A 27,091-nucleotide genomic window follows, 5' to 3' on the forward strand; every position below is an offset into this window, starting at 1 on the left:
GTCACTAATGTACGCAGTGTGTGGGTGTGTGTGCGCACATCTTCCTTACCTTCATGGAAACCTGATCGTCCTCACTTGACACCAGAGAGTTTGGCGTGTGAAGATGTTTCCACTATTCAGGATTTGTGCACAACAGGAGGACATCAGTGTGACTCACACACTCGATAGCGGCTTCGTGTTTTTAAAGGGTTGGGTTCAGGTTGGATTCTGAGCCTGGAGGTTGTGTACAGGTGTGTCTCCATCCAATTTATTTTAATAATAGGCCTTCTGGAGGCCGCATAACCTAATTAAACAAATCGTGTTTGATCGAATGATTACGACACACCTGCGGGTCTGACCTACTGTGAGAGCAAAACATGACTCCACCCGACTGCTTGAAGCACGGAAAAATACTAATGCAAGGCAGTTTGCTGACTGATCTACCTGCTTGCAAAAATACAAACATTTTACTTCATTTAAAGGAGCAAACACTTGACGCCTTACTGATGATGAATTTGTCACATTGGCATTAAAATGGAGTGTGGCATTTAAATAGAGAGTCAATAATGATGTTGTACATTTTCACTGTTTTTATTTAGTCTCCTCTTTATTTCTATTAGTTTATTCATTTGCATTTACGTTTCTTTTGCATGTTTTTTTTCCTTTTCTTTTTAAACTGTTTTGTAATGGGCAAAATCTCTGTTCATTTATGTATACCTGTCCTTTTAATAATTTGTTTTACAGCCACAGCTATTTTTTTTTTTTAATAAAACGATTGTTCACCCCAAACTTTCTAAAAGTAAACAGCTTACTTCCACCTAGATATCGCCGACTGTCAGCTTGGCCATCGATATGTCTATTTGCTTCAATATTTTTCATAATATGGGGAAATATTAATATGGATTTAGCGGCTCATTGAGGAAACATTTACATTTCAATTGAATATATTGTGGATACATGTGGGATGTGTCGCAGTAGTAGCTTTATTTCAAACATGAAAAAACAAAAATAAACAATCCAAGAAGGAAAGAAAAAAAAATTTAAGAAAGGCAGAATATCTAATTTCGTAAACGACATAGAAGAGACAACACAATCTGTGAGTCTCGTTTACCTGTATGTGAAAGGGAGAAGGATGAAGAGCATCTTTGTCGTTACCTTAATTTGTAAAACAATGTCTAAACAATATGTCAATAAAGTAAAAGTGATTTTTGGTTTCTGTGCTAGTTTAAAGAATGTGCTTCCTTTGATGTTTTCATTGTCCGTCCTCATCACCTGAGAGCTTGGTGGCGGCTTGTTTTCGATGAGCTCACCTCCCTGGAGGGGCGGGGTGGGAACAATGTGCTGACAAACAAATCCAGTTCCGCATTCCTTACATATCTTACATTAATAGCAACACGCATACCTAACATATCGCCCGCACGCCCATGTCAGCGCACATAATGAAGCTTTGTCTTGAAGACTAAAGTATCTCCTGACTCTGCATGTACTCAGCGTCCCAAACACAAACAGAATCGGTCGACCTGTGTAACAGATCTGATCACGGCAGAAGCTTTTCAGCGACCCCCCGCGTGGTCCGCAGGCCGTACCGCAGGCAACCGCGGCCGTCGACTTCCTGTCGGTCTGATCTTTCATTGCATCTAGATTACGCCGATAACCCAACTCTGCAACGCCGCCGCCGAGCAAACAGGTCTTTATGAAAGCCTTTTGTGTGTCTGTGTGCACAGTAATAACTGATAAAAAAAAAAACAAAAATGAACAAAATTACTGCGGTGATGATTTCAAGAGTTATAAAAAGGAAAAGCTCAAAATAACTGACTGGACGTGGTTATTTCCCCTTTCGATTCTCTCTCTATGTCGCTCTGTAGAGATAAGCCGACACGTTAGAAATATATCGGAGGATGAGAGATTGTTTCTAAAAGGTGGCAAGAATACAATTTACACTACCTGATGCTATAATATCTCACCTTACATCGCTGCAGAGAGTTTTTCTTTCCCCTCTACACACCTGAATATTGGAAAAAAAAACCTGTCAGACCATTTCCAAAAGAAGTTATTTTGGATCTAAGTCGCCCTCCACTGACTCTGTCCCATGAATGATTTGGCCAGATTATGGTGATTAGTCTCCGTGACATCAAGCCAGTCATTTATATAACCCTGCATTACACTGTCTGCAAGGTCATCTGCTAGATTAGACCGGCTGACATGATGGGATCACTCCGTGGATTAGGATACCTGGCACGCTCGTACAAACAACACAAGATCAAGCTGATTTGCAGCAAAATAAAAAACTCTGAGACGATACGGTTTGCATCAACAGGACTGAAGACACGTGGCTGGCTGAGGATCTGCTGGTGGGAGTAACGGCAAGCATGTTGAATACTTTTTGCGAATGGATTCCAACAAATAAGATGGATTACGTTAAAAAAAAGTTACAAACACTTAATGTTTCAGAAATTATGGCGATTAAATGAAGCAAGGATGAAGACACTGACACCACTGAGCTGCTCTCAGCCTGACAACCTGCGAGAATAGAAGGGCATTTCTTGTTGGATTGAAGTAATCTCCTTAAGTAAAGCCACAAAGGTCTCGAAGCAAGGATAACAATGTCACAGGGCTGCCAGGCCCGGACTGTTTTGGGTCCCGCAGAGCTGCATCCACAGCGAGTCAGTCAATCAGCCTGGATAAAACACGTGACGCAGTGAAAACTAATCTTCAGCAGATATCGGATATCTTGGGATATCGAAATCCTCCTCATAGAAAACTCTACTACATGATTTTTTTCAGCACTTTTGCAAGTGGAATAAAAACGTTGCAAGTACATAATCAATTCATTCAGCGATGGACACTTCAGGACAGTATGGGTGTGTCGAGGTCACCTGCTCATTTGCAGACACTTTGCATTAACTTGTATAATTTGTTTGTCAGCCTTTTATGTGAAGTCAATAAATTATTTGTGCTAATGGGATTACATTAGAGAGACTTTATCATCAACGTAAATAAATGAATGGAAAGTTATGAGACCATACCTTGCTCTCCCGAAATGAAATTACCGTCGAATAATATTTGTTTGAAGTTTTCCATATAACCAAATCTTGATCCTGGAATAGAAATTTGATTTACATGAGATCTCTAATTTATTTCCAGTTACTGCCCAGTGTCTCAGATGTTCAGTCATGCCTAATCGGATTGTTTTTAGCCGTCTTTGTAACCAGTTCTCATGAATAAGCCCTCTGTTATGGCGGCAACACTGTATGAATTTGCAGCGGCCAGACATGAACGTGTCTGATAAGACCAGGGACCGTTTTGGTGGCCTGTTGACGGCTGGCTTCATGTCTGGTCGGTCTGCAGTTGGCATCGTGATGCTTCAACAGCTTTTTCTGTGTCACTTTGAGCTCAGTTCTGAGAAAGCTCGTTATGTAATGTGCCACACTTACCGAAGTGGACGACAGAACAGTGTCTGCAGTGGCGCTTCCTGCACCCTCCTCCTCCTCCTCCTCACTCCCCAACTCGTCCTTGTCCCATGGTCCCCCCCCTCCCCTCCCTTTCCATAGTTTTTCCTCCGTGACTCCTCGGTCCTATCTCAATCCGAGCTGCATTAACTCATTAGGTGGTGATCCTACTGAGGGTGACTTTCGCAAAGGACAAGAGTGAAACACATCTGCACAAAGAACTAATGTCTTCCAAAGAACTCCTGAACTCATCACGTCACCATTTAAAGACCCTCAAAGACGGATCAGCATTCGAGCTGAAAGACTTCAAATAAAAATGTTTTCATCTGCCTGTTCTTCATGCCTGGTTGCTAATATCTCATTTAAGAGATCTGTTTTTAAGACTGAACTCAATTTATCAAGGTCTTCCAGTGGATTTAGTCCTATCTGCAGCATCTATCAACATTATTGTTTGGGTCAGTGAAAAACTGGGTGAATTGCTCCACTCACAACCTAATGATTATCAGAAACCATGCAATTTTAGATGGCATGCACCAACACTGAAATAACGACGACTCATCAGTAAAGTCTAAAAACAAAGCAAGCAGCTCTTCCAACTGTTTGGTAAATTCCCGATGCCAAAACTTTCTTGTTGGGCTTTGCTTACAGCCGACACACCTGGCGGTCTTTCATTCAAGGTTCTGTCCATGAGAGTGTGTGGGGTGGGTTTTCTGCATCAGACCAAAAACATGTGTTTGAGGCCAACTGTCGACTCTAATGTTCCCATAAGTGTGAGTCAGTGTGTGTTTGTTCTGCGATACACCGATGACCCGTCGAACTTGCACCCTGTCGTCACTCCGAGGCAACCAGAGTGGGATCGAGACCCCCACAATGCTGAGTTGGAGAAATGAGAGCTGGATGCAAAAGAACACATTCAGCATAATTTGGGAAAACAAATGTGACAATATTTTGCTCTGCTTGTAATCTAAAAAAAAAAAAAAGCTTGAAACACTCTTTGGCATGCACGAAACTGGAGGAAATAGAAGACGACCCAATCTTCTGTTTTTGCGTAAAGAAACAAGAAAAATTCAAGGTACGAAAACAAAATTGCACTGATTTTATACATAAAATGCAGGTTGTTCATGATAAGCTCTGTAAATATGTGAAGGGTTTCAGAATGAACTCCTACTGCTTTGAACTAAAATACTTTATTGGTCCTGCTGATTTGCGAATGAACAGCATTGGACTGAAATGAGTCCGACTCTTCTGATCTCATGTATTTGAAACGAGGCAGTGATGCACTGAGAAGCAAGAGGCACAAGAAATCCTGCAAACTCCATCTCAATCTCCTCTCATAACCGTCTACACCTACTGTACCACACAGGGCTCAGCCCTCTCTGGTCTCATCGTTTTTGTACCTCTAAATTATAAATAAACCTGGCTCAATGTCCTCAAAACGTGTTTCTTCCTTTTGGGAAAAAGTTTGTCTCCTTGTAAGAGAACGGAAAAAACCCAGCAAGCACCTCAACACAAGACCTTGTAAGGTAGAAGTTTCTTATCCTTTCTCAGCGTTGTGTAAATATGGGCTCTTTGACCAAACTTCGTCCGCCGCACACTCGCACAGAAACACTTCTCCTTTCTCGTTCCCTGACCCGGGTGTTGTGGGGTTACTCACACACAATGGTCCCACTCAGGGAGAGCCAGCCAGCAAGCTTACCGACTATCCAGCTAATTCCAGCCGCTACAGTCAAACCCGTGCATGCGTGGAGCTCCAACTACATGCAGAGGGTCAATAAATGTGATCCTGATACTCGGACGTCCGCCCGTCGAGGTTTGTCTCAACATGTCAGTGCGAAAAAATATCAATTTGAACACATGCGAACGCATCTGTACAACTGTGGTACAGCAGCTGCTTCAGCAAGGATTTCTGAAAATTTTGTAAATCATAACAAAACGAAAACCTTTCAGGTTATTTTAGGCCGAGTGTGCATCTCCGTGTTCACACAGTCATTCAACACAGAAGCCAAAATGTATTTTCCATGTGAGCCTCCACGTTGCATGCACCTTGTTAGCTCTGTCAGCAGTTTTTCAACTCCGTCACAATGGACCTGTCGACACTACACAATAGAGAGTCATTAGAAAAATGATTCAGTTCCACTCGAGAATTTTTTTTTTTTGTTTGTTTTTGCAGTTTCCCACTGGTTCTGAATTCAGTCCACAGCTGACAGGACACACCGCATCGAGCTCTATTAATACGCCTGTAAAGCAAAACTTTCCATCCCATAATCAAATAAGACGCAAATTGCATTTTCATCGTTTTCATTTTGGATCAAGCCAAACTGTTCCCGACCTGATGTGATATAACGGATGAGACCAGACACGACACAGTCAGGAAAATCTCTCCAAAGTGTCACTGGGACAGATCATGAGCTTACCATAAGCCTGTACTGACCCCTTTATATTAGTAATTATCAACAAGCCCTAGTTTTTCTCATGGGAAATATTTTTTTTGTTTATTTGTTTGCTTTGTGGCTTTGTAGAACTAAACTTCCCTCCCAGATTTAACTAACTGTGTCTCCAACCTCAGCAGAGAGTAAAAAGTCACCTGTTGGCTATCTGCCAAAAACTGGAAAACCTTTAAAATAGCAAATATTTCTGTCAGAAGAAAAGAAAAAGATGCTGAAGTTACTTAGAATTCTGGTCAATATCTGCAGGCGGTGAAACTGTGATGTGGTGAACTTCACAAGAATTTCCCTCTGGGATTAAAAAAGTATTTCCAAGTACTTATTGACAATATCCCAAATGTGAGCGGCAGACTTTACATGTTCTCCCTGTGCATCAGTGGGTTTTCTCTGCGGACCCAGAGCATATATGCCGTCTTTGCTCATATTCAGGATCAGCTACAGCGACCAGCAACACGACTTGGATGACACTGTTTTGAAATAACAGGTCGAGTATCTTCAGTTGTTTGCTATGTCAACTTTATAGGTTTTCACATGATAATACTGTGTTTGCAGTTCACGACACAACCTCTGACAATCCAAAACATTTCTTTGTGCAAATTTAAGGGTCTGATCCTGAAGCAAGCGCGATGCCGACGGGCCTGCAGGCCGAGCAAATGGAGCGACGTTTCAGGCACAGCCGACGAAAACAACAGACTGTGGCGAGCGCGTCTCTTCACCACGTTGAAATGACTTGTGGACAAAATGCCTCAGTGAGCTGCGTGTTTGCTCTCAACTTTAAAATTCATTCAGATCGTAAGAAACCTCTAACTACGATGAGCGAAAAGGTCATTATGAGAGGCACTCAATTGGCCCGACAGGAAAAACACGACACGACGGGATTAACCTCAGCTTCACCCCAGTCACTGTCTGCTTTAGTTTTCTGTCTTTAAGTGGGATAATCTTCAGCTCTCGTCCCCCCAAGTGGTTTCGTAAAATCACTAAGAAGGGCTCAGACGCAGCCCAGAGGGGGAAAAAAAAAAAAAAAAAACACTCAAGAGCAGCAAAATCCCGGCTAAAATTAGCAAAAAGATGTGTGGTGGCTTAGGTGTCCTACGCTCCCACACCAGACAGGCCTTAAATAGAGCTGCAACTCTAAGGAAAACAAAAAGAATCTGCACCCTGCATTTGTAAAGCTACATTAATTGGTTAGATAACGCACGCACAGCCCGGCGGACTGCAGCATGAAGCCTGACTTCTTCAAATGCCGCACGCACGGCAGATCTAAACGCCGTCCTTCAAACGCAACAAAAATCGGGAGCGAATGGCACCCCGTGGCGTCTCATCCTCGGTGAGCCAGCCAGGAGTCATGTTGCCCACAGAGTGACCTCCCATTCATGTTATGTAAGCGAGGAGCTCGCACTGCGTCACTGAGGGGGAAGCGAAGATTCGGAGGGGGGGAAGAAACAAGAGCGAATGAGGATTGCAGGGAAAATGACTTTGAATTATAAATAAGGCTACGGTTGTTGCCGCCTTTTATAGACTCGGCTTCTCACTGCCATGTCCCTGCTGTTATGTCCTCCTTCCTGTGGCTTGCTTTTCACTCTTCTCACCCTCTGAGACTCCGGTCCAGTGAAAGCAGGATCCCGTTTGGCACATTTTCAAAAGCTGTCAGCGGTGACGCTGGCTGGGACCGACGGTACGGTGCGCCCAACGCGACCTGAGCTCTGTCAGAGTGTGTGTGTGTGTGTGTGTGTGTGTGTGTGTCTCTGTATGCATGTTTAGTGTGAGTCAGACACAGCAGGTCTAATAAAAGGCCATCTGAACAAGGCGAAGAAGACGGAGCTGTCTGGTGGAACTATCTGTCATCTAGTGGAGCGGCAGGAAAAGAGATTAACGCTCCATTCCAGGCATGAATATTTCACATACTGTTGTTTACTAATTTTCTCCAATTTACGAAAACCCATGTTAAATCCATTTAGAGGCATTTTCAGACGAGAGGCAGAGCATCTTTCTTGATGTTTTTAACGCGCAAACTGGACTCACCTATCTGCAGCAGCACGGGCGTCACCAGCGCCGTCTCCATGGCGTAGCAGAACTCTCGGCCGAACATCACGGCGCCGTGCATCACCCATCTCTTCAGCGGTATGCCCTCGATGGATCCTTCGCTCGCCGATTCTTCTCCTCCTCGAGCCCCTCCTGTCCCCGCGCCCCCGCCGCCCAATCCATCCGTCTCGCCTCCCGCTCCTCCTTTCTCCTCATCCGAGCTGGACGCGGCGGTGGAGTTTTTGGCGTTCGCCCCACCCACCAGAGATCCGACCTGCATGGCGTCAGCCTCCGTGTTCTGGGGAGGCATGGTGGAGGGCATGCACGCAACGGGAAAACAATCACGCCCCTTGGAGCACACAGATCTGGGAACGACTATAAATGTGGAGAGAAAACGGTACTTTTGCTGACCAGCTTGTGTCAAGATACTCGCAGTTTCTTCAAAAAACTAGTAGCGACTTCCTAGAAGTAACTTACAATCTTTACAAGCTACAAAATGCAACCAGTGGCTGTAACTTGTTGGTTATATCATCTATTTCTAGAGCGTTCATCAAAAGGATCAAAGTGGGGAAACAGAAAAAGAGATGAGAAAACTAAACCTGGGTTGAAATTAAACGAAGATGCTTACTGGATGAATAATAACTAATCTCTTATCTACAGATCGAGAACAGATCTGAATTTCCAGATCTCCTCAAAAAACGAAAATCAAATTCAGCGATCGGTTGTCCTCCAAAAAAACACGGCACCTCCAAACTCAGCACTCCTTTATCCTTGTTTTCCACCCACGGTTGAAAGAAAGGAAAAAAAAAAAAAAAATCAGAGAAAGAAAATCAGCTTTGCAAAAGCTTTGTAGAAAATCCCCAAAAATAAAGGAAGCAGTTGAATTTCACAGGAAGAGTGAGCGGTACATTCCAAGAGTGACTTTGTGCATTTTCTTCTTTGCGTTTGTCAGGTGTGTGAGACGCTGCCTGTAGATCTCTGTCAGCTTTATTTGGTACGTTGATATGACAGTGTTTGTGTGTCAGATTGTGTGTGTGTGTGTGTGTGCGTGTGTGGTGTATATGTGTGTGTATGTGTGTGTGGTGTATGTGTGTGTGTGTTTATGGCTTTTTTGTCATTGAGGTTTCCCCCTCTTTTTTACTGTCTATTAGAAGCAGTAAAAATCCATATAGAAGACCATTCAGAGAGTTTCAGAGTCATTTTGTGTATGGGGGGCTGGATGGAGAGCTGGATGACGGATTGGGTGGGGGCGAGCAGCAGGCCGCGGGGGGAGGAGGGAGAAGGTGGAGGGCGGGCGGCGACGGTTGGCGGAGCTCCTCTGAAAATCCCCATCGATTGGCTGATCAATCTGGAGACAAGGGAAGAAAGAGAGAGAGGGAAAAAAAAAGAAAATCACAAGTTAGCTAATTTCCAAAACGTTACGTCATGTGAGTCAGCATAAACCAGCCACGTGTGGGAAGGATGAGCCCTGAAAATGTGGCCAAAAGTAATCACATTCTTTATTTCAGTACAAGTACAGATCTTACAATGGGGGAAAAAAAGACCTTGGTAAGAATGAAAAACTACTGATTTTGAAATTTATAAACAAATTTTGAACTTCACTGACATAAACTGAGCCTTTTCTAAGACATCTTGGATCTTTGATCAAATATACTTGCATGTTTGCGCATTATTGTAATAGCAGGTTTGATGGAGTGAGTCCACCCTGTAAATCACCAGCAATGAGACACGTATCAGTAATTGGAGTTGGAAAGTAAATCATTTTACTTTATCAATGGAAACAGAAAGTCAAAGCATTGCTGTCGATGTCAACGATATCTAACGTGATCAGTGCTAAATTCATTCTGTAAACGTGACAAAACACTGTTAAGTTCTGTTAAATTAGTAAAACAAAGTCTGCAACTTCATTCAACGTCATTAAATGTTGCTCTCGGCTGCTTTGATCGTTTCATTTTATCTTTGAATCATCGTCGTCGTCACCTGAGGGGTTCAGGATTAAAAAAAAAAAAAAGAATAAGAAAGACACCTGAAAAAAAATCACTTACTTTTCACCTCTAAGAACTAAAATTATTGTCCCTTTGGATGCATGACAGAACTCCTTCAGCAGAACTCCTTCTATTGAAATGCTAATGTTCTGTGCCTTTATACGGCAGTGTTTTCTTGTGTTTTAGGAATTTTTCTCCCCACAAAGGTTTGTGGATAGACCTGCAGGTAATTACGAGGTCTGCCTCTGGTGTTTTTCTGAAACACTTCACTGTTTCTTTTATTTCAGGAATGTGGCTTTACAGGTTTCTTTCTTTCTTTTTTTTTTTTTTTTGGAAAGAAATAGTCGTCAATAAAACCTCTTCAACGAAAAAAGTCTCCATTTGTAGAAAACTCCTGATTGGAACATCTGTGTATAATCCACCAAAATGGCTTCATTCTTACTGAAGAGTTGCTATTCTTTGAAATTCAAGATCAAAATCACATGTTGCACTGAGAAAAATGTCAGTACCTTTTGGTAACTGGGGCCGTGTTACTTGTTTGAGTCTACCAACAGGCTGACACCACAACTCAAATGCAATTAAGCCGTCACACGTTATGGCTGCAGGCCGTCTGGGCTCATTCGCTGGTTTATAGTCATTTAGTTGGGGAATAGCTGAAGCTCACAGCTAACAGTCATGAGCCACAGCCCAGCTTTCACCTTCACCACAACCGTGACCTTAGTTTTACCTTCAAACATGCAATCATTGATAAACACGATGCTTGTCGGTGTGTGGAGTCTCAGTTTGTTTAGTCGAGACTTACTATGAAGCGTCTAAAAAGGTGCTGCACATGGGCACACACCCGAAAGCGAACTCACACACACTCACACGTGTGTATTTTTGCAATGAAAAGAGTCCATTTTCAAAGAGTGTAATCGCACTGAGCACATGATTCATCCTCACAGACACTCGGACAGTCTTTGAACTGGACGGGAGGCATGAAAGAACTCAATGTGCTGCATGAGCGCAGAGATTTTCACATTGGGCTACTGTTTTGAACAGAGGCCTTGTGTGTGTGTGTGTGTGTGTGTGTTTATTGTGAAGAAAATACATGTATATGAATGGAGAAGAAAGACGAGTACAAGCAATGAAGGCCGTCGGTTAAAACCAGACTTCACACAGAGAGAGGAAAACCATGTGTTTTGAAGTTCAATACCATTTCCAGCTGAGTAAAATTCCAAAGTGTGTGTGTGTGTGTGTGTTTTTTTTATAGCTCACTGGATTAAAGCCCATGGAGACGGCACGTTTCAGCACACCCAACACACACCAGCACGGCCCACGTGAACAACAACCATACATCATAACAGAGCCAAGACCTTTGTCAAGCCTCTTATGGGGGGGACGCAAAAAGGAAGGAGGGGAGAGAAAGAGAGAGAGAGAGAGAGAGAGAGAGAGAGGGGCAGGAGGGAGAGAGGAGGTCTGAGCAGGTGGACGGTGGGAGGAATCGGTGCCGGAGTGAGGGGAGACGGCACGAGTCGGTCAAAGAGGAAGCAGCGAACAGAGGAGACGGCGGACGGACGGACGAACGAAGACGGAGGTGAAAATAGATTTCATCTCTCTGCTGGTTTCTCTGATTCCTCTCACATGTCTCCATTAACATTCATGATGCACTCAAGATGGCCATGAATATTTTATCACCCGCAAAACACTCACATACAGCCGCCACCCCCCCTCACCTGACCTCACACACTGCAGCAGATTACATAACAGTCTCTCCCCTCCTTCGCAGCCACCTCGCAAATACACACTAATCTGCCCCGCCGCCGGCAGAACCGAGTCCACAACCCGTCAGCGGGACGAGCCAAAATCGCCAAAAGCCTCCACTCATAGCAAGACAAGTCACAACAACAGATCTCTATTTGGTGAGCAACTGACTTTTTTATTTCCTCCCGCTGACGCCTCGGTATTTACGGTGATGTTTACCAAGCAACGCTCAACACAACTCATCCAGACACACCAAACTGCCATCAGTCATTGTTTGAATGCAGCCGGGCATTTGTTTTCAAGTTTCCTTTATCCTGACAGTGTCACTGCGTCTTTAAATAACTCCAGATTGTTCACTACATTAATGACATTTTCCTTATTAAAGTCAGTCATAACGGTATATTACCACCCAACAATCACCTTTTATGTTTTAAAAACAACGCTCTAACTCCAAACCCATGTGCAGCCCAGCAAACCACATTACAAAAAAAACAAAATAATAAATTAATCCTGACAGACGATTCCGCTTATTTGCACAAACAGATGAAATTACTTGCCTGATCATGTGGCGCAAATGTGCAAGTAGATGCACGCAAGGCCTGTTGTAAAATTTCTGAAAGTTGGCTGTGAAATTGAACACATCTGCCAATCACGCAACTTCAAAAGTCAAGCCTGCTGTCAGACATTCAACAAAGCAGCTTTGAAAAGAGTTAAAGTTAACCCGCGAAACTTAAAACCTGGTCACTTCTCTACAATACTGTGGAAAAAAAGGATGTAAAATCTAAATCCTCTCAAACACAATTCAGGTAAACATTTATTTTAGGACACTTTAGACAGATGTCAAATCAGTTTATCAGAAGTTTTGATTGTAATTAAAGACAGCTTAAGATTTAAAAAAAATAATAAAGCCAGTCTGAAAAGGCATTATTTTCTCTCTAATAACAGATTTCAACACAAAACATGTTGAGCATTAATTACGAAGGTGTGAAGAACACACTTGTTTTGGGTTTTTTTAAACACTTGAAAATAAATCTGTAATCAATAACAACAACAAAAAAGGATGCCTGTGTGGTAGCCAGAGAGCCAGATGGCTCAATTATTCCAAAAAAACAGGAAACAATGCGAGTCGTCAAGTTGAAGGAAGAAAAATAGAGAGAGATTCAAATACCTCTGAAAAGACGAGGAGCGACTGATTCGTCAGTTCTGACAGCGAAATATGTTGTTTTTCCACAAATGTCTGGTTTTAAGAGCAGCTCGTCATTCCAGAGAAGAGTTTGAAAAATATAACAGGTGTGTGTGTGTGTGTGTGTGTGTGTGTGTGTGTGTGTGTGTGTGTGTGTGTGTGTGTGTGGTGTGTGGGGGGGGGGGGGGGGTCTGCTTCCTAACAAAGACAACAATAGATTAAAGTCAAGATGCGGCTTAAAAACAAGTTAAGTTGCCTGTATCTCCCCCATCAGCTGACAGGACTATCTGCCCTTCATCTCCAACTGTCAGTCCCACAAAACACACACATATAAAACACAAAGAGGCGATCGCTATCTGATGTTAGGCCTTAATACAGCAGTTGCCCCCTCCCCAATTCATTGTTTCTCTGGGTTTTTGTGCATATGCAACATGAGCTCAGCTCATATTGAGTTACACTTCAGCATTTCAGCTCACGTTAACAAAATGCATTCTCAAGGCGTGAAAATTAACAAATGATTAAAAAACTGAAGACGAGAAGCGAGGAAGGAAGAAGTGAACAAAAGCACTAAATGATTTTTCTTGTTTTTAAGTCCACAGAGAGATAAAAAACAGTACAATGTATGAGAAGGAGAGTAGGAAAGCAAAGAGATACTAGTCAAGTTCAAGGTCAAGAGCAAATTAACAGTCACCGGTCTCCTGTGTCTCACACATCAACACACACACACACACACACACACGCGCAGGCTTCTGCAAGTAGACGCACTTAACACACGTCGTCCAGGTCTATTTTAGAGAGTGTTTATTCTTGTACCTTCGACCAGATTACCTGGGACACGAGTATGAAATCAGGCCAAGCCCTGTGTTCTGTACTTCATGTATTTCACTGTCCTCCTGCTTCTATTCCTTGAGTACTTATTTTCCTCCTCACGCCTGATATTGCCTGTTTATCGAGAAGAAAAGTCTAATTATACTATGCTGTTAACTGTTTTCACAACTTACTTTCATATTTAATTTAATATAATTGTTAATGCCTGAGAAATCTGCTCTGTTTCCACAGAGAATGTTGCTGCAAAACACCTCAAAGTCAAATAATAACTGACTGTGGTTTACTTTGGATGGAGGGGGGGGGGGGGGGGGGGGGGGGGGGGGGGAATGACTGCAACAAAATCCACATAAATAGAGCTTTGTAATCAGTGGCATCTTTTTTTAACAATCCAAATAAAGATCTATGCTCAGCTTTGGTGCAACAATCACCATCTTTGATAACCCTTTATCAAAACATGTCTCGGAGGGTCGTTGTCCCTCCAGGCCAACAGGAGAAGGGAAAGAAATCCCGATCATTATCAGCTGACAGGAACACACTTCCAAACAAACATGGGAACTTTTTTAAAAAAAAGTATGTGAACTTGTCATGTTGATGGATCAGCTGATGAGTCTGATGAGGTGTTTGATTGGAGGTAATGAAACCCACGAAGTGGTTCAGACAGACCGTCAGCTCAGAGGAACAGACGGTCATGTGACCAAAGTATCACGTGACCTGTAGAAAAGGGGAAGACGGTACACAACGAACTGCTGACGAGGTGATAATCCTGTGGGAAATGGAGCTGTGGAGGGACAATGCAACGCTTCTCGGTGGAAGTTTTTTTTTTTTTCCTCCTTTTGACCAGACATTGAAAAATCACTGAAAATTAACAACTGTTAAATTGTCTAAGCTGTGCAATAAATACAAATTTGATGAAGGAATTTTTATTGCTGGCCTAATAAAACGGCACATGAATATATTGCTTTCTGCTAAAAGAAGCTCATATTTATTCCCCCAAACCGCTACCCGGCTTCGGTGACGAGAGGTTTGAGAGTTTGTAACTTCCACCCCTGTTTCTCAACACGTCTTCAATCTGAGCCGAGCCCAAACCCAGAGGAGTCAAAGTTACTCCAGGAAAACAAGTTAAACCCTGACAAAAACAAAAAAAACCAAACATGCTTTCGAAATCTAGTTTTCCACGATCAGGTCAAACCTGAACAACCTGAACAGTTCTTGGGCAAAGTGAGGCGACTCAAGAAAAGCTTGTGACCATCAAAAATCTATCGAACAAACAAGGAGAAAAGTTTGGTCTGTGATCGCAAAAAAAAAAAAAAGATTTAATTGCTAAACATCAAGAAATATCGTCAGTCAACAGTAATTCAACCAAATTCCGTGAAAATATTATTCTATATCGAAACAAGCAAAGTGTTAGAGGTCTGCACTTCTGTGTACCTGCTCCTAATTCTATCGTCATTATCCCATCAGATTGCATACAGACATGAGTGTCGGTGTCACGCACCGACCAGGCACGTGAAAACGGCGAAAAGCAAACGGCGGTGACCCATATAGAGCCGGGTGTAGATTACAAGGCTGCAGACCTCAGGATCGGGTTCTCATGGAGCGGCGCCCTGCGGATGTTTGTGTGGGGAGGACGATGAGGCCGTAAATAAAAATAATAACAAGGCTGGGTGCTCGGTTACTGTCACACAGACACAAGACTCTTAAGTTTTCAGGCAAACAAAGAAGCAAAGACCTGAGCCGTTATGCTGCGGCGCTACATTACTCATCAGGGCCGGTTTATTTCAGGTCAGACACGTTTTCGTCACCAGTTTGTGTTTACCGCTATCTTGAATAACGACAATACTAAAACCTTGCATTTGTATGTAGATGCCTGTGAGTGCACGCACTTTGTTTTTTGGCATTACATCGGCAAAACTTCACAAAAGAACTTTTAATTGCCGGTAATAAAAGACACGTGTCCCTTTGTTGGATCAAATCAGCTGGAAAACCTTCACAGAAACACATTTATTTGTGGCCTCAACATGTGATTTTAAAGTTTTGTGTGTGTCAGTGAGGAAGTAAAATGCAGCTAAATGTCACCAGCAGATGTTTTGCCTGCTGTGTCTTATTGAGATCTCCGTCTTTCAACCAACATACTGTGTCTGGAATACAGAGACTCTTCAGTCCTCTCGTGCACACGCATGCATGCACACACGGGTACACACACAAGTAAAGTGGACGGAGAAGAGGACAGATATCTAACAGATAAGCCCTTAAAAAAAAAAAAAAGAGAAGCGTCGAAACACACTGGTTGCTTTGCACGGATTGGCATGCACGCAGACGCATCAGCATTCCCATTCAGTTCATGGATTTCCTGTGAGAAGTAACCATATTTCCAGCTCGGGGAGGCAGATGGCGGGATGAGAGAGCAAGATGGAGAGGGGCTGAGAGCAAGCAACAAGGAGGGAGTGAGAGAGGTAAACACAGACTGGATGTGTGCATTATGGTGCAGCACTGCAGCAGTGCCGAGTGTGTGTGTGTGGGGTGGGGGCACATGTGTATCAACGTGCATCAGCGTCAATGACAAATCCTCCACTCATAACACCAGGCTTATATCACGATACCGGCTGATATGACTGTGACGTAATTTAAGTGCTCTTCACATGTGTGCGTTCCTGCACACAGATGCACATTAAAACACTTAGGAGAGCCTCCCGCCGACTTGGTTTCATCCGGATGATGTTCCAGAAGCTCCAAATTAATCTCCGGTATCAGCCTCACCTGAACCTCACAGCTGCCCTGTCTCAAAATAGAGACGACGAGCCTTCACTCGCTTTGGCTTGATTGCAATGAGATGACACGAGGACACAAACATCAACGCTGTCACCGAGTCAGGTTCAGTCAAGGTCGCTCCAGTATTTGCTCCGCTGACAGCGCGATGGAGTTAATAGTGTCATTCTTCCATTAAACAGGCCGGACCAGCGACGTCTGTGAGTGCACTACATCACTGCGATGTCAAATTAACCACCAAATCTTTCAAAGCAACATGGTCACTGCATTGCTTTGTGTGGAACAAGCTTGGAAAATCTGCTGATTTCTTGTAGCAAATCAAATATGCACCGCCGCACTCACGAATATTTACAAAATATGCAATAGCAGATTCGGACTCTGGCAAGTTTCAGCCGGCAAAAAAACCCCAAAACACTCAGCTCAGTGCGACCATATACGACCATATACGACCATGTGCATTTTGCATGGATTTCTTGAGAAAGTCGAAAACCAACGCATTTAGGAGCGAATGCAAATAAAACAACTCCACTCAAATTCGGAGGCATGTTTATACAACGGATCAACTCTGATGAACTAACCGAATATATTAGATTTATTTCCATGACTTTGGTGAAACTAATATGTTAACTTGAGGCCACATTCGCAGCATACCACCGTTACACGCAGCTGAGAGCAAGAGAGCCTTGTGTGTGTGTGTGTGTGTGTGTGTGTGTGTCTCTTAGAGTTCATCCTATTAAAAGAAGATGATTGATGACCCAATAAAATGGGAGCAAAACGGCACCAAAGCCTCTGCTGAGTCATAACCTCAGTCTGTTTGATCAAGAAGAAAGCCACTTTGATTCAAAATCAACTAAAAGACGATTCCAGCCGTTCCTCATTATATACCGTGGCATTTAGCTACACAGCAAATACAGTGTTACTTCAATTACTAAATATTCTAATAATGTCATTTCAGTAGTACTGGGTGAGTCTATCCACACGGTTATAAATCACTGCTCATAGCTGTGCTCGCTTCAACTCCACAAAAGCAAGCAAAACCTCTTACTTGACCACAAAACTATTTGGTTTTTCACCACTTGCTGTTATTCTTCCTGTCTCATCTCCGGGTGCTCAACAGACTCATAAATATCAAGCAGTGATGCATTTAAGACTTAAACCATGTCAAGACTAGCACTGGAATCCGAACCTGCTTTTTAATTTCAATCATGAAATCTCTTACACAACAACAGTTTTGTAGTAAGAGCTCGCTTTGCAGAAACCCCGCAACTGCAACATCAGACAAGTTCCTCCTGTGGAGGTGAGAAAGAAGCACTCCACACCCTTTAATTGCAGTAACTACTGTCGAAATGCAATGTCCTTGAGTATAGTATTTACTTTTATGGTGATATGATGAGTTTTAAAAAATAGTAATACGATCATCAATTTAAAAAAGAAACATATATAAAGAAATAAAGGAGAGTGGAGGAGAGAAGGAAAAAAATCACTGTGCTCTGTGTTTTGTCAGCTCGCCTGGCAGCCACTAATAGCTCAGTCATCCTAATGATTATTTTTAGCCCAGCCAGCTAATTGGCTGGCTAGTTAGCGCTCTGGCTGGCCCACATAGGCAGCGCCATCGTTTCACACCAACAGCAGGTAGCATAGCACAGCTAGCCACCTTGCAAACCTTTCTGCTTTCATAAGAAGGCATCGCTGACCTTTCATCGCTGGCCGCCGTTATCAACCCGGCCGACCTTCCACATGCTACTGCAGGTTTCACGCCAGAGCAGAAACAGTGCATCAGTGTTAAAATAGCATCAAGTCTCTAGAGATGAAACCAGAAAGGACCAGGGACACTGAGAAAACACTAAACTGTTTATTATTGGTTATTATTAGGTTGTGAGCAGCCTCAGCAGACTGTGCGCACCGGAGCTATGCACACTAACACAAACAGGCTGAGATCAACCGTCCGTCAGATTAAAACGCCCGTCTAGACAGTAGATGCCAACGCTATGATTCATAAATTTAGAGTAATTAATGCATAATCTGCTGACCCATTATTATTTTTTTCCAACTATAACGCTTACAGCGACATCCAAGAGGCCCTTCAACGTAACAAGCGGTGTTGCTTTCTGTCCGTCTGAATGTTTGAGGCCAAATACGTTGACGTTTTGACGGGATGCTGACAGCGGCCTTGGCCTACTTTTCCCTCGACAGTCATGCTACTCCTGTGTCACCCCCCCCCCCCCCCCCCCCCCCCCGCCCCCCCACCACATAACCCCATACACAAACACAGACCATTAACTCAGCAAGTCATACCCCATCTGTGCCCCTTCTGACTACAGTACCCCCCCACCCAACATCACATTACTGCAACCCCCCACCTGCATCCTGTCTTTCTGACCCCAGGGGCCTGCCCTCTTTCTGAGAGACCCCATGCCTGTGTGTGTGTGTGTGTGTGTGTGTGTGTGTGTGTGTGTGTGTGTGTGTGTGTGTGTGTGTGTGTGTGTGTGAGAGAGAGACAGAGAGAGACAAAGACAGACCTCCCCTTTCAGCCCCCCAAGGGAGTCGCACGCCATACAGGAGACTGGAAAAAAAAAAACAACCTTCACACACAGCGTGTGTAAAGAGTTGATGTGGATCATTGGATGGATCGGCTGTCGGTGGATGTGTGCTTTCTTTTCCAAGCTACCGCTATGACCAACCGTCACACTCCACAGGTCAGCGTCTCACTAAAGCTGCCTTGAAATGAGTATAAACCTCAATAAAAAACACACACACATAGACACACACACACACACACACACACACACACACACACACACACACACACACACACACACACACACACACACACACAACACGTCTCGGCTCACCACATGTGCCTCCTCTGAAAAGCAGCTTATGACACTGGCAACACTGACAACAACTGGTGCTGCTGGATTTCGTAATGCAACCGATATCATTGCTTCACATCGGCACGCTTTGACAACGGGCCAAAAGAATGATCGGTGTCTGCACAGACTTGTTCAGGATTGCGCGAAACCGAAAGATGGTGGGATTTCGACCCCGCCCATACAAGCACTGAAATATTTCGCTGCATAGCAGACGTATGTGCACCGGGACAGACACTGCATCAGCTACTGGAGCTCCATTCCAACCGAACTTTGGCAGAACAACTCATCAAACCATTACTCTAACCTTGAAATGCATCTGAAATGATTGCAACTTTGGCGCCGTGCCAACACAAAGCGAACAACAAACAGCATATTTAGTCCAAACACACATCTAGCTTGTGAACATAAAGGTCAAATCAATCGAAAAAAAAAAAAAAAAAAAAAAATCTAATCACCCGTGTCTATCAATATGTAAACAAGTTTTCTGCACAGCAATGATGATTCATGACCAAAACAAATCTTCTTGTCACAAAAATCAGCAACACTGCAATTAACTGCCGACTGCAGAATCGTCAGAGGCCGACATCGCTCTCTGGAGCTCCGCAATTTGGAAGACATTAAAGCTGTTTTGATAGGTTAAGATATTTTTTTATGGTTTTGTTTTGTTTCTCTCCCATCATGCTACCTCTCTATCGGACAGAAACGAGGACTGGCACGTGGAACTGATTCAGCCTCAGCTGCACACAGGCCAAACCTGCAGAACACTCCCATGCAAGCTTTCACAAAAACACAGTCTGTTTGGAAACTGTCAACATGTCAGTGGAAGTGTGCCAACAGGACTGGAGCCAGGCAACATGGACTCCAGCTCCATAAAAACAATGTTATGTCATTGTGGCAGCTGTCAGGAATGCAAAGGCCCCAAGCAGAAAACCATGCACAACAAATAACACAAACACAAAACCATCTCAATTTTTAGATGTACAGTTTTTTTCCGTCATAAAAATCAACATTCGGCTCCAAAGACAATAAAAATCCTCCACGGTGTAAATGTAGCTTTCCACTGTCCTTCATTTAAATGCAAACGGTCTGACCAGTTTTGTTGAACAATTTCAAAACAGCTCACCTCTGATGTAAGATGAGGCACGAAGCAGTCCTGCAATCCAACCAGTATATCAGGTTTCTGAATGTAGGGCATGATGAATCGATCAGACATACAAATTTGTCACACCGAACTCACAAAAAAACCTTTTGTTTTGATTAAGGGCTGCTGCGGTTAATATGTCAGCAACTTCTTTGTGCCGTCTTGACCAGCTGACGCACGCTATTCCAAAATAGAGAAGGTGACGGAAAATAATGAGCCAACGACCTGCAGGAGCAGACGGCTTTAAATACATGCAGTACATACCGTGCGGGCCCTCCTGAGGTGATTCCACTGTAGATCTGGCCGTGTTTAACCACAACTATGGCAACTGCTACCAAAACTAGTATCAGCGTGAGCGCTGGAATAATCGATTTTAAGTGCTTCAAGGCACCAACAGAAGATCACAAAAGGGAGACAGCGGAGGAGGAAATGTTTCAGAAAACCTCTTTGGAAAAACAGCCCACTCACGCCGCTATTCAGGTAGAATACTGCTCATGACAAGTTTATCCGGTACAAACTCCTCCAACCTTTCAAGGTCTGTCTCTTTCTGTTACGAGTCAACTTTCCTCCGTGAGACGGCAGGAACCGACGTTAAACCTGCTTTCTCTTCTTCTGCTGCAGGCAAATAAGCCCAAAAGTAAGCTGGTGTCTGTGTGCAGCCATTACGATCAGAGTTAATGACATTACTGGCAAGCAGCCACTTATCTTTTCTCCTTTTTCAAAGATACCTGTCCGTCTCTTTGTGTGCATCAGACAAAGCCATCTGCACGCACTCTGATCCCGTGTAAAATTAGAGAAACTCACCCACTGTTTCTATAAGAACCCATTCGATTTGCACTTTTAAGAATCACTTTCAAGACACAACAATCACACAATAACATTACAAACTCTTCTGCATCACACTCACCTGTGGGGTACTTTAAAAAAGATACAAAACAATAAACAATTTAATTCCAAAAAAATGAAATTAAGTTTGATATTTCCAGTGCATCAACCAGGGACATTCTCTCGGTGATATCAAAAGGAGAGTAGCTGCCCTAACCATCCCTGGTGCTGTCTGCATTCGAGACAAATATTGTAAGTCTTGCACAACCTATTGAAAATGTTTCCAGGTGAGCTATGCCTGCCAGGCAGTAAACCGTCGAGCAGATTAATCTGTGAGAGAGAAGACTTGGCGAGTGTGCTTCACCCACAAAGACTGGAGGCAGCCAAGATCAGCCATTTAGAACAAAATCCGACAATCTGGCATCCAAGGAAGCTTTTTGGGCATTTAATTTGAAGGTGGGGCATCACGATGAGTCAGTCTCGGGATGAGTTATTGGAGATGGGAACATAACCAAGAGACGCCATGACTTTGGCGTAACTTTTGGTGGGACAAACAGTTCTCTTTGGGAGTTTTGCCTCCTAGGAATAATACAGACAGAAGAGAAACTGTTTGCAGTGATTGGACGGACACCCTAATCACTGGTCAAAAGACACACAAAACAGATCACCAGTTTGTTTTAAATGTGTCTGAAGATCATCTTAGTGATGGAGTTTTGAAGGTAATCTTAAACAAGAGAAACCAAACAGCTCCGTGTCTGGCGAGGAGAATCCTGTTGAAGCAGTTCATACTTGGCACGCAGAAAAGGAAAATTCTGACCTCCACCATAACTTCTGGTACATTTTGGAGTTAAAAACAGGAACAGGCAATAAATTGCACCTCGAAATTTCAAACAATAATCTGAATCAGAATGCAGCCAGAATAATTCAGACCTGCAGACGGGTGGAGTGAAATGATCCTGTCCTTGATTAAAGCGGCAGAGCTTCCTGCGGCGCATTTTGACAGGTCAGGATTTGGCCGGCGCTGGTTTTTGTTGAACCGTGAAGTTTTGCACATCAGAGAATGGCTGCATTTCTAACAGATGATTATCAACAGATTTATATACAGAGTTTCACAAGAAGAAAAGCCACTGAGTCATACGGCGGCTCACTGCTCTCGTCTGACAGCGCTGGAAACACCTGATGGTCTGTTTTCTTTAAAGAGTACAGGTAAGCCTAGCATTGAAACATGAGACAAGAGAAAAGAAAATATGCCAGTGTGCGTCAGTTTTTAAAGGCAAAATGTCTGAACCAAATTGTTTTCCAGTCCGCCTTGGCACTGGAACAATCATTAAACAACATGGTTCTCCTTGGATGACTAGAAAAGTGTTTTTGTATCGTGAATGTCAACAACTGTGTCAGTAACTGTTTTCACTTATAACAAGCAAATAAAGTGTGTGTGTGTGTGTGTGTGTGTGTGTGTGTGTGTGTGTGGGGGGGGGGGGGGTTAACCTATTTAAAGAGTTTCATTCCAGATGGTTAAATCGGAAAGGCCTAATGTATTCTTCTATGTTACATGTTGTAATCTACTCAGTTCAACTAAACAGCTCCACAGTGGTTGGTGGGAAAGTGCCTGGTTTTTGGGAAACTATCTCTGTGAGTTTGCATCTTCTCAAGCATGGCAGTCATTCATGTTTCTTCTCAGAGTCCAAAAACACTAAAGGTTGGACTCGATGGTTCATCAGATTGCAGAAATGACAACTTAACCTGCTGAGAATTTAAATGCACAATAAAGTTTCTACTTCAGAAACTCCATCTAACTTTCTCATAACTGTATGTAATAACTTTGAGGCACAAAACACAACACAGAAGGTCCCTTTGCTGCAGCTGCTCTGTAAAAATAGACATGAGTGAATGATGAAGAGGAAAATAAGAAAGAGCGCGTGGGAGTAAAGAAAATAAGTGAGATGAGACAGGAGGTGGAGGAGAGGACAGGACAACACACTAACAAGGTGGAAAGTCTCTATTCTTAGAAGACATGTTCTATTATTGACAATCTCTGCAGCTACAAAGTGTGTCCGTGTGTGTCCTCTAACTCAACGCCAGGGCTAAAACTGTACGGCCATCTGATATTGACTTTGATAACGGCCCTCTGACCACTAGAAACCCGACCGGCCATCCGCTGCAGCAGAAACATGCAAACACGGCAGCGAGCAGATCAGTACAGGTTCGCCGTGCTGCCAGCAAATCAAAGCATCACTCCTACCAAAGAAAGGAAATATCCCACTTGGCTTGTGTATGAAAGTTTGAGCCAAATTCTCCCAAGAATTACATTTCAATTTCCTCCTTTCACAAAAAAAATAATGTTTATAAAATGCATAAATCTCCTCTCAGCTGCTAAACGGATGTGTGAGTTTTCGATATCTGTAGGAGATAAGGGAGCTCTTGGTGCCAGTAATATAACAAACTGAACAGACTAAATCACAGTCTTGCCCTCTGATCACAGGTGGGAAAAAACACACTGGCTCATTCTTTTCAATCCCCTGGACTCATAGGTTTGTGTTTAAAAACTTTGCACTATTAGGAAATGGATAATCTAGACACAGAATCAGAGCTCAGGATAAAGGCGTTTACAGCGAGTGTGTGTGTTGAACAGCAAAAGGCGAAGTTAGTGAGAGAAAGGAGACAATATCGAGGCAGCAGCCTGAGTTATTTCAACTTAACATTAAATGCCATGATAGCATAATACACTTTTAACCAGACAACAGAAACATTCAAAACTGATCTTGTGAGTGGTGGCGACTCTGAAATGTGTTGCTGCATATTTAAAAGTTCAAAAGTCTGCATGATCATTTGGCAAGTGTCAAAAATTTGTGATTGTTTTGCAAATACTGCGTTAATCTTGTGTGCATGTCAAGCAAGTGTGGTGCAAATCACATGCTAACTTTACCTTTAACTTCAATTTTTACCAGAAGTTCTTGCTACATTTGTGCAAAGGACAGAAAGTACCCGATCAGCATGATTTCAAGTGAAGATTGTCACAATATTGCACACTTTCGCAGACATTTATCTCATGATCAAGCCGAGAGTTGTCACAGACCACTGTGGTGGAGGAATAACCTCAAATTCATGTTTTCCAGTAACACTCAGCATTCTTCACCACATGTGAAATCTTCCAAACATTCCACAACGGGTTTGTGTGCGAGTGAGTGGCTTGTGTGTGTGCGTGCAGCACATTTCAATACCTGAACAGTCTATCATGGAGTGCAGCGCACACACATCCAGTCAGCATGACATCGACTTCAACCAATGTAGCCGCGAACTATAATGTAATAGAGGATGAAAGGTGGCATTAATATGTCCTATTATGTTAATGAACACACCATCCAGTTCTGCATGTAAAGCACCAGGTGACCTACATTACGGTATGGGTGTTTGTCTCTGTCCAAGCGTTCATGTGACTGTCTGCATGTGAGCGATTGCGTGTTGCGACGTCTGTGTGTGCGCGTGTGTGCGTGTGGATAATAACCTGACGCTGACAAAGCGGCAGTCCACGGTCAGCAAACATTGCACCAAGAGGAAGTGGATTGCTTTCACTTCAGCTGAACAGGCAGGGTGTTCAGAGAGCAAACTGAAACCTCAAGCGCATCGGCAGCACACTGCACGGGATTTTGCAGAGCAGGTGGCACATTTGACAGACTTGCTTGTGCATGTGCAACAAGGTCAATTAAACGCATAAACGATGATCAAAAAATGTATTTGTTTTATATCATAATTACACAAAATGAGTATATTTAGGACAAATAATGAATAAGGAGAAGTTCCTGATGTTGCTGTGGACTAGACTGCTGGTGTTTATCTGTGGGATGAAGGGAAATAATTGTCACTAATGCATAATGTATGCTCTAATGCACTGCCTCTTCATCCTACATCTAATGCCATAACATCAATACTTCTTTCTGAATTCTTTGATCGGATCTGCTCAGAAGATATTCAAACATTAAACCCTTGTTGTCTAAATTCCCTTTCATGCTTTGTGGCTGTACTTCATGGTAGAGGTAAGCATCCTGACCTGCTAGGTATTTTCTTCACCCGAGCGTTGTCAAGCTATGTTTAGACGTTTGCCGTACAGCCTGAAATCACACGGCTCCATATACTACTGCATTCCTGCACAGTACCGATCAGTTCAATACTGTTTTCTCTGTGCCGTTTGTGGCTTTCAGCTGAATATAAACAAGCTAAACTCAAAACACAGGGAAGGAGATCTGCAGGCTATTCAAATGCTTTTCTTGGATCTGCTATTTGTTTGTGTAGATTTGCAACAGCAAACAGCAGAGTAGAGCAAGAGAGAAGTGTGATGTTGTTGCTGCCACCTTTCGTCAGTGTGTGCGAGAGAGCGATGCTACACTCACCAAAAGGCCTTGAAAGCTTCATAAATGTCGTCGTGACGTCGCCGTTTGGTCCGGGCTGCAACCTTAAGCACTGCAGTTGTACCTGAACACACACAGAGCAAAAAGTAAAGATTCAACACGGCTACTTAGTGCGCGCACACACACTATGTCAGCTTACACTGTACATTAAATCAATACAGCAGCCAACAGTGGCGCAAGTACACACATGCGCTCTTACACTCCCCAGCACAGAAACACAGAAATACATCAGTGAATCTCTCTCACGCACACACACACACACATATACACACACGCAGCAGAAAGATGCTCCCCTGACACCCTCTCTGGTCTCTTTTATCAGGTCCTCATTTGCAACAGTAATCCGAGGAGCTGCGGCATTTACATGCCAGTGTGTTTGCACAATATTTTCAAGTCACAAGCACAAATGTGAGAAGAATCACATCTACAGTAAAAAAGTGCAAAAATACATCCCAGTTATTACTATGCATTTACAAAGGGGGGCACTTTAACAGAGAAAAGGTGAATAAAGGATGATTTTCAAGGCAACAATGGCATATTATCCTTATTCATTTGAAAAAAACAACAGAAAATGAGGATGAATACTTTCTGTGGAAATCACTTTAATATTTTTATAAAGAAATTCGAAAACATTTTGTCAAATCAAGTACAATGTTTTTACATTTCATCTGCAGGCGAGAGCGACGGATGACTTTTTCCTCGATAACAAACTGATGGAGAGTTGATAAACAAAACAAACAAACAAAAACAGAAAACTTCTCTCGTGTTTAACAGGCGAGCACCAAACCAAACACAGCGACATCTCTTTTGTTTTGATCCCGGTCTCTCGTAAAGCGCGTCTCCTTGCTTCATTACACAGTCACAAGTGATGCGGGACATAAAGACTGTTCAGAATGTACTCAATGTCCACACTGCCACACGGGGACCTTGAGCCGGGCCTGTTATTAAAGCCCTCTTACCTGTTTTTCCGTGTAAACACCATCCAGGAATCCTAATTGCACGCGCTTTATTATTAGCCCAGCCTAATAACGCGACCTGCCCGACCTCCAGCTGTCTGCACCTCCTTTTTGTTTTTGTCACAGGCCTACAGAAAGTACTGTAAACGTCTCCTCTCCTCCCCCTCCTCCTCCTCCTCTTCTTCCTCCTCCTCTTCTCTCCGCAGCAGCAACCTGAGATGCTGTGCGTGTGTGTGTGTGTGTGTGTGCGCGCGTGTGAGCGACTAACAGCGGCGACAAAATGTTTTAATATCCGTCTCCCGTGGCAGCAGCCGCCGCCGCGGTCGCACTCCGCGCTCACCTCTCCGGGTCGTGTCAGCCGCGGGGCTCCGCTGAGCGCTCGGACAGTGTGTCGGTCTCTCGGCTCCGCTGCAGCTTTTGTTGCATAGGCTGTCCGCTGCTCCTGCGACTGGAGCCAGGGCTTTAAATACGCCTTTAAAGGAATATGTGTC

At 43.4% G+C, this 27,091-nt stretch overlaps 1 protein-coding gene across 3 annotated transcripts in view; it reads right to left on the minus strand.

Annotated features, from left to right (window-relative positions):
* The window catches only part of slc45a4a (solute carrier family 45 member 4a), a 47,275-nt gene extending 20,184 nt beyond the window's left edge, over window positions 1-27,091 (minus strand). Inside the window, exons 1-3 of one of the 3 annotated variants that reach the window (XM_030120307.1) lie at window positions 26,941-27,091; window positions 25,627-25,708; window positions 7,895-9,242 (exon numbers count right to left, since the gene is read on the minus strand). In XM_030120307.1, the coding sequence (XP_029976167.1) occupies window positions 7,895-8,216 (322 nt within the window). In that variant the 5' untranslated portion in view covers window positions 8,217-9,242; window positions 25,627-25,708; window positions 26,941-27,091. Of the gene's footprint in view, window positions 1-7,894; window positions 9,243-11,185; window positions 11,191-25,626; window positions 25,709-26,603; window positions 26,770-26,940 lie in introns of those variants that run through there. The other 2 variants (XM_030120306.1, XM_030120308.1) reach the window with 2 other exon arrangements.

This window comes from Salarias fasciatus, chromosome 22 (genome assembly GCF_902148845.1).
Source record: "Salarias fasciatus chromosome 22, fSalaFa1.1, whole genome shotgun sequence".
Lineage (NCBI taxonomy): Eukaryota > Metazoa > Chordata > Actinopteri > Blenniiformes > Blenniidae > Salarias > Salarias fasciatus.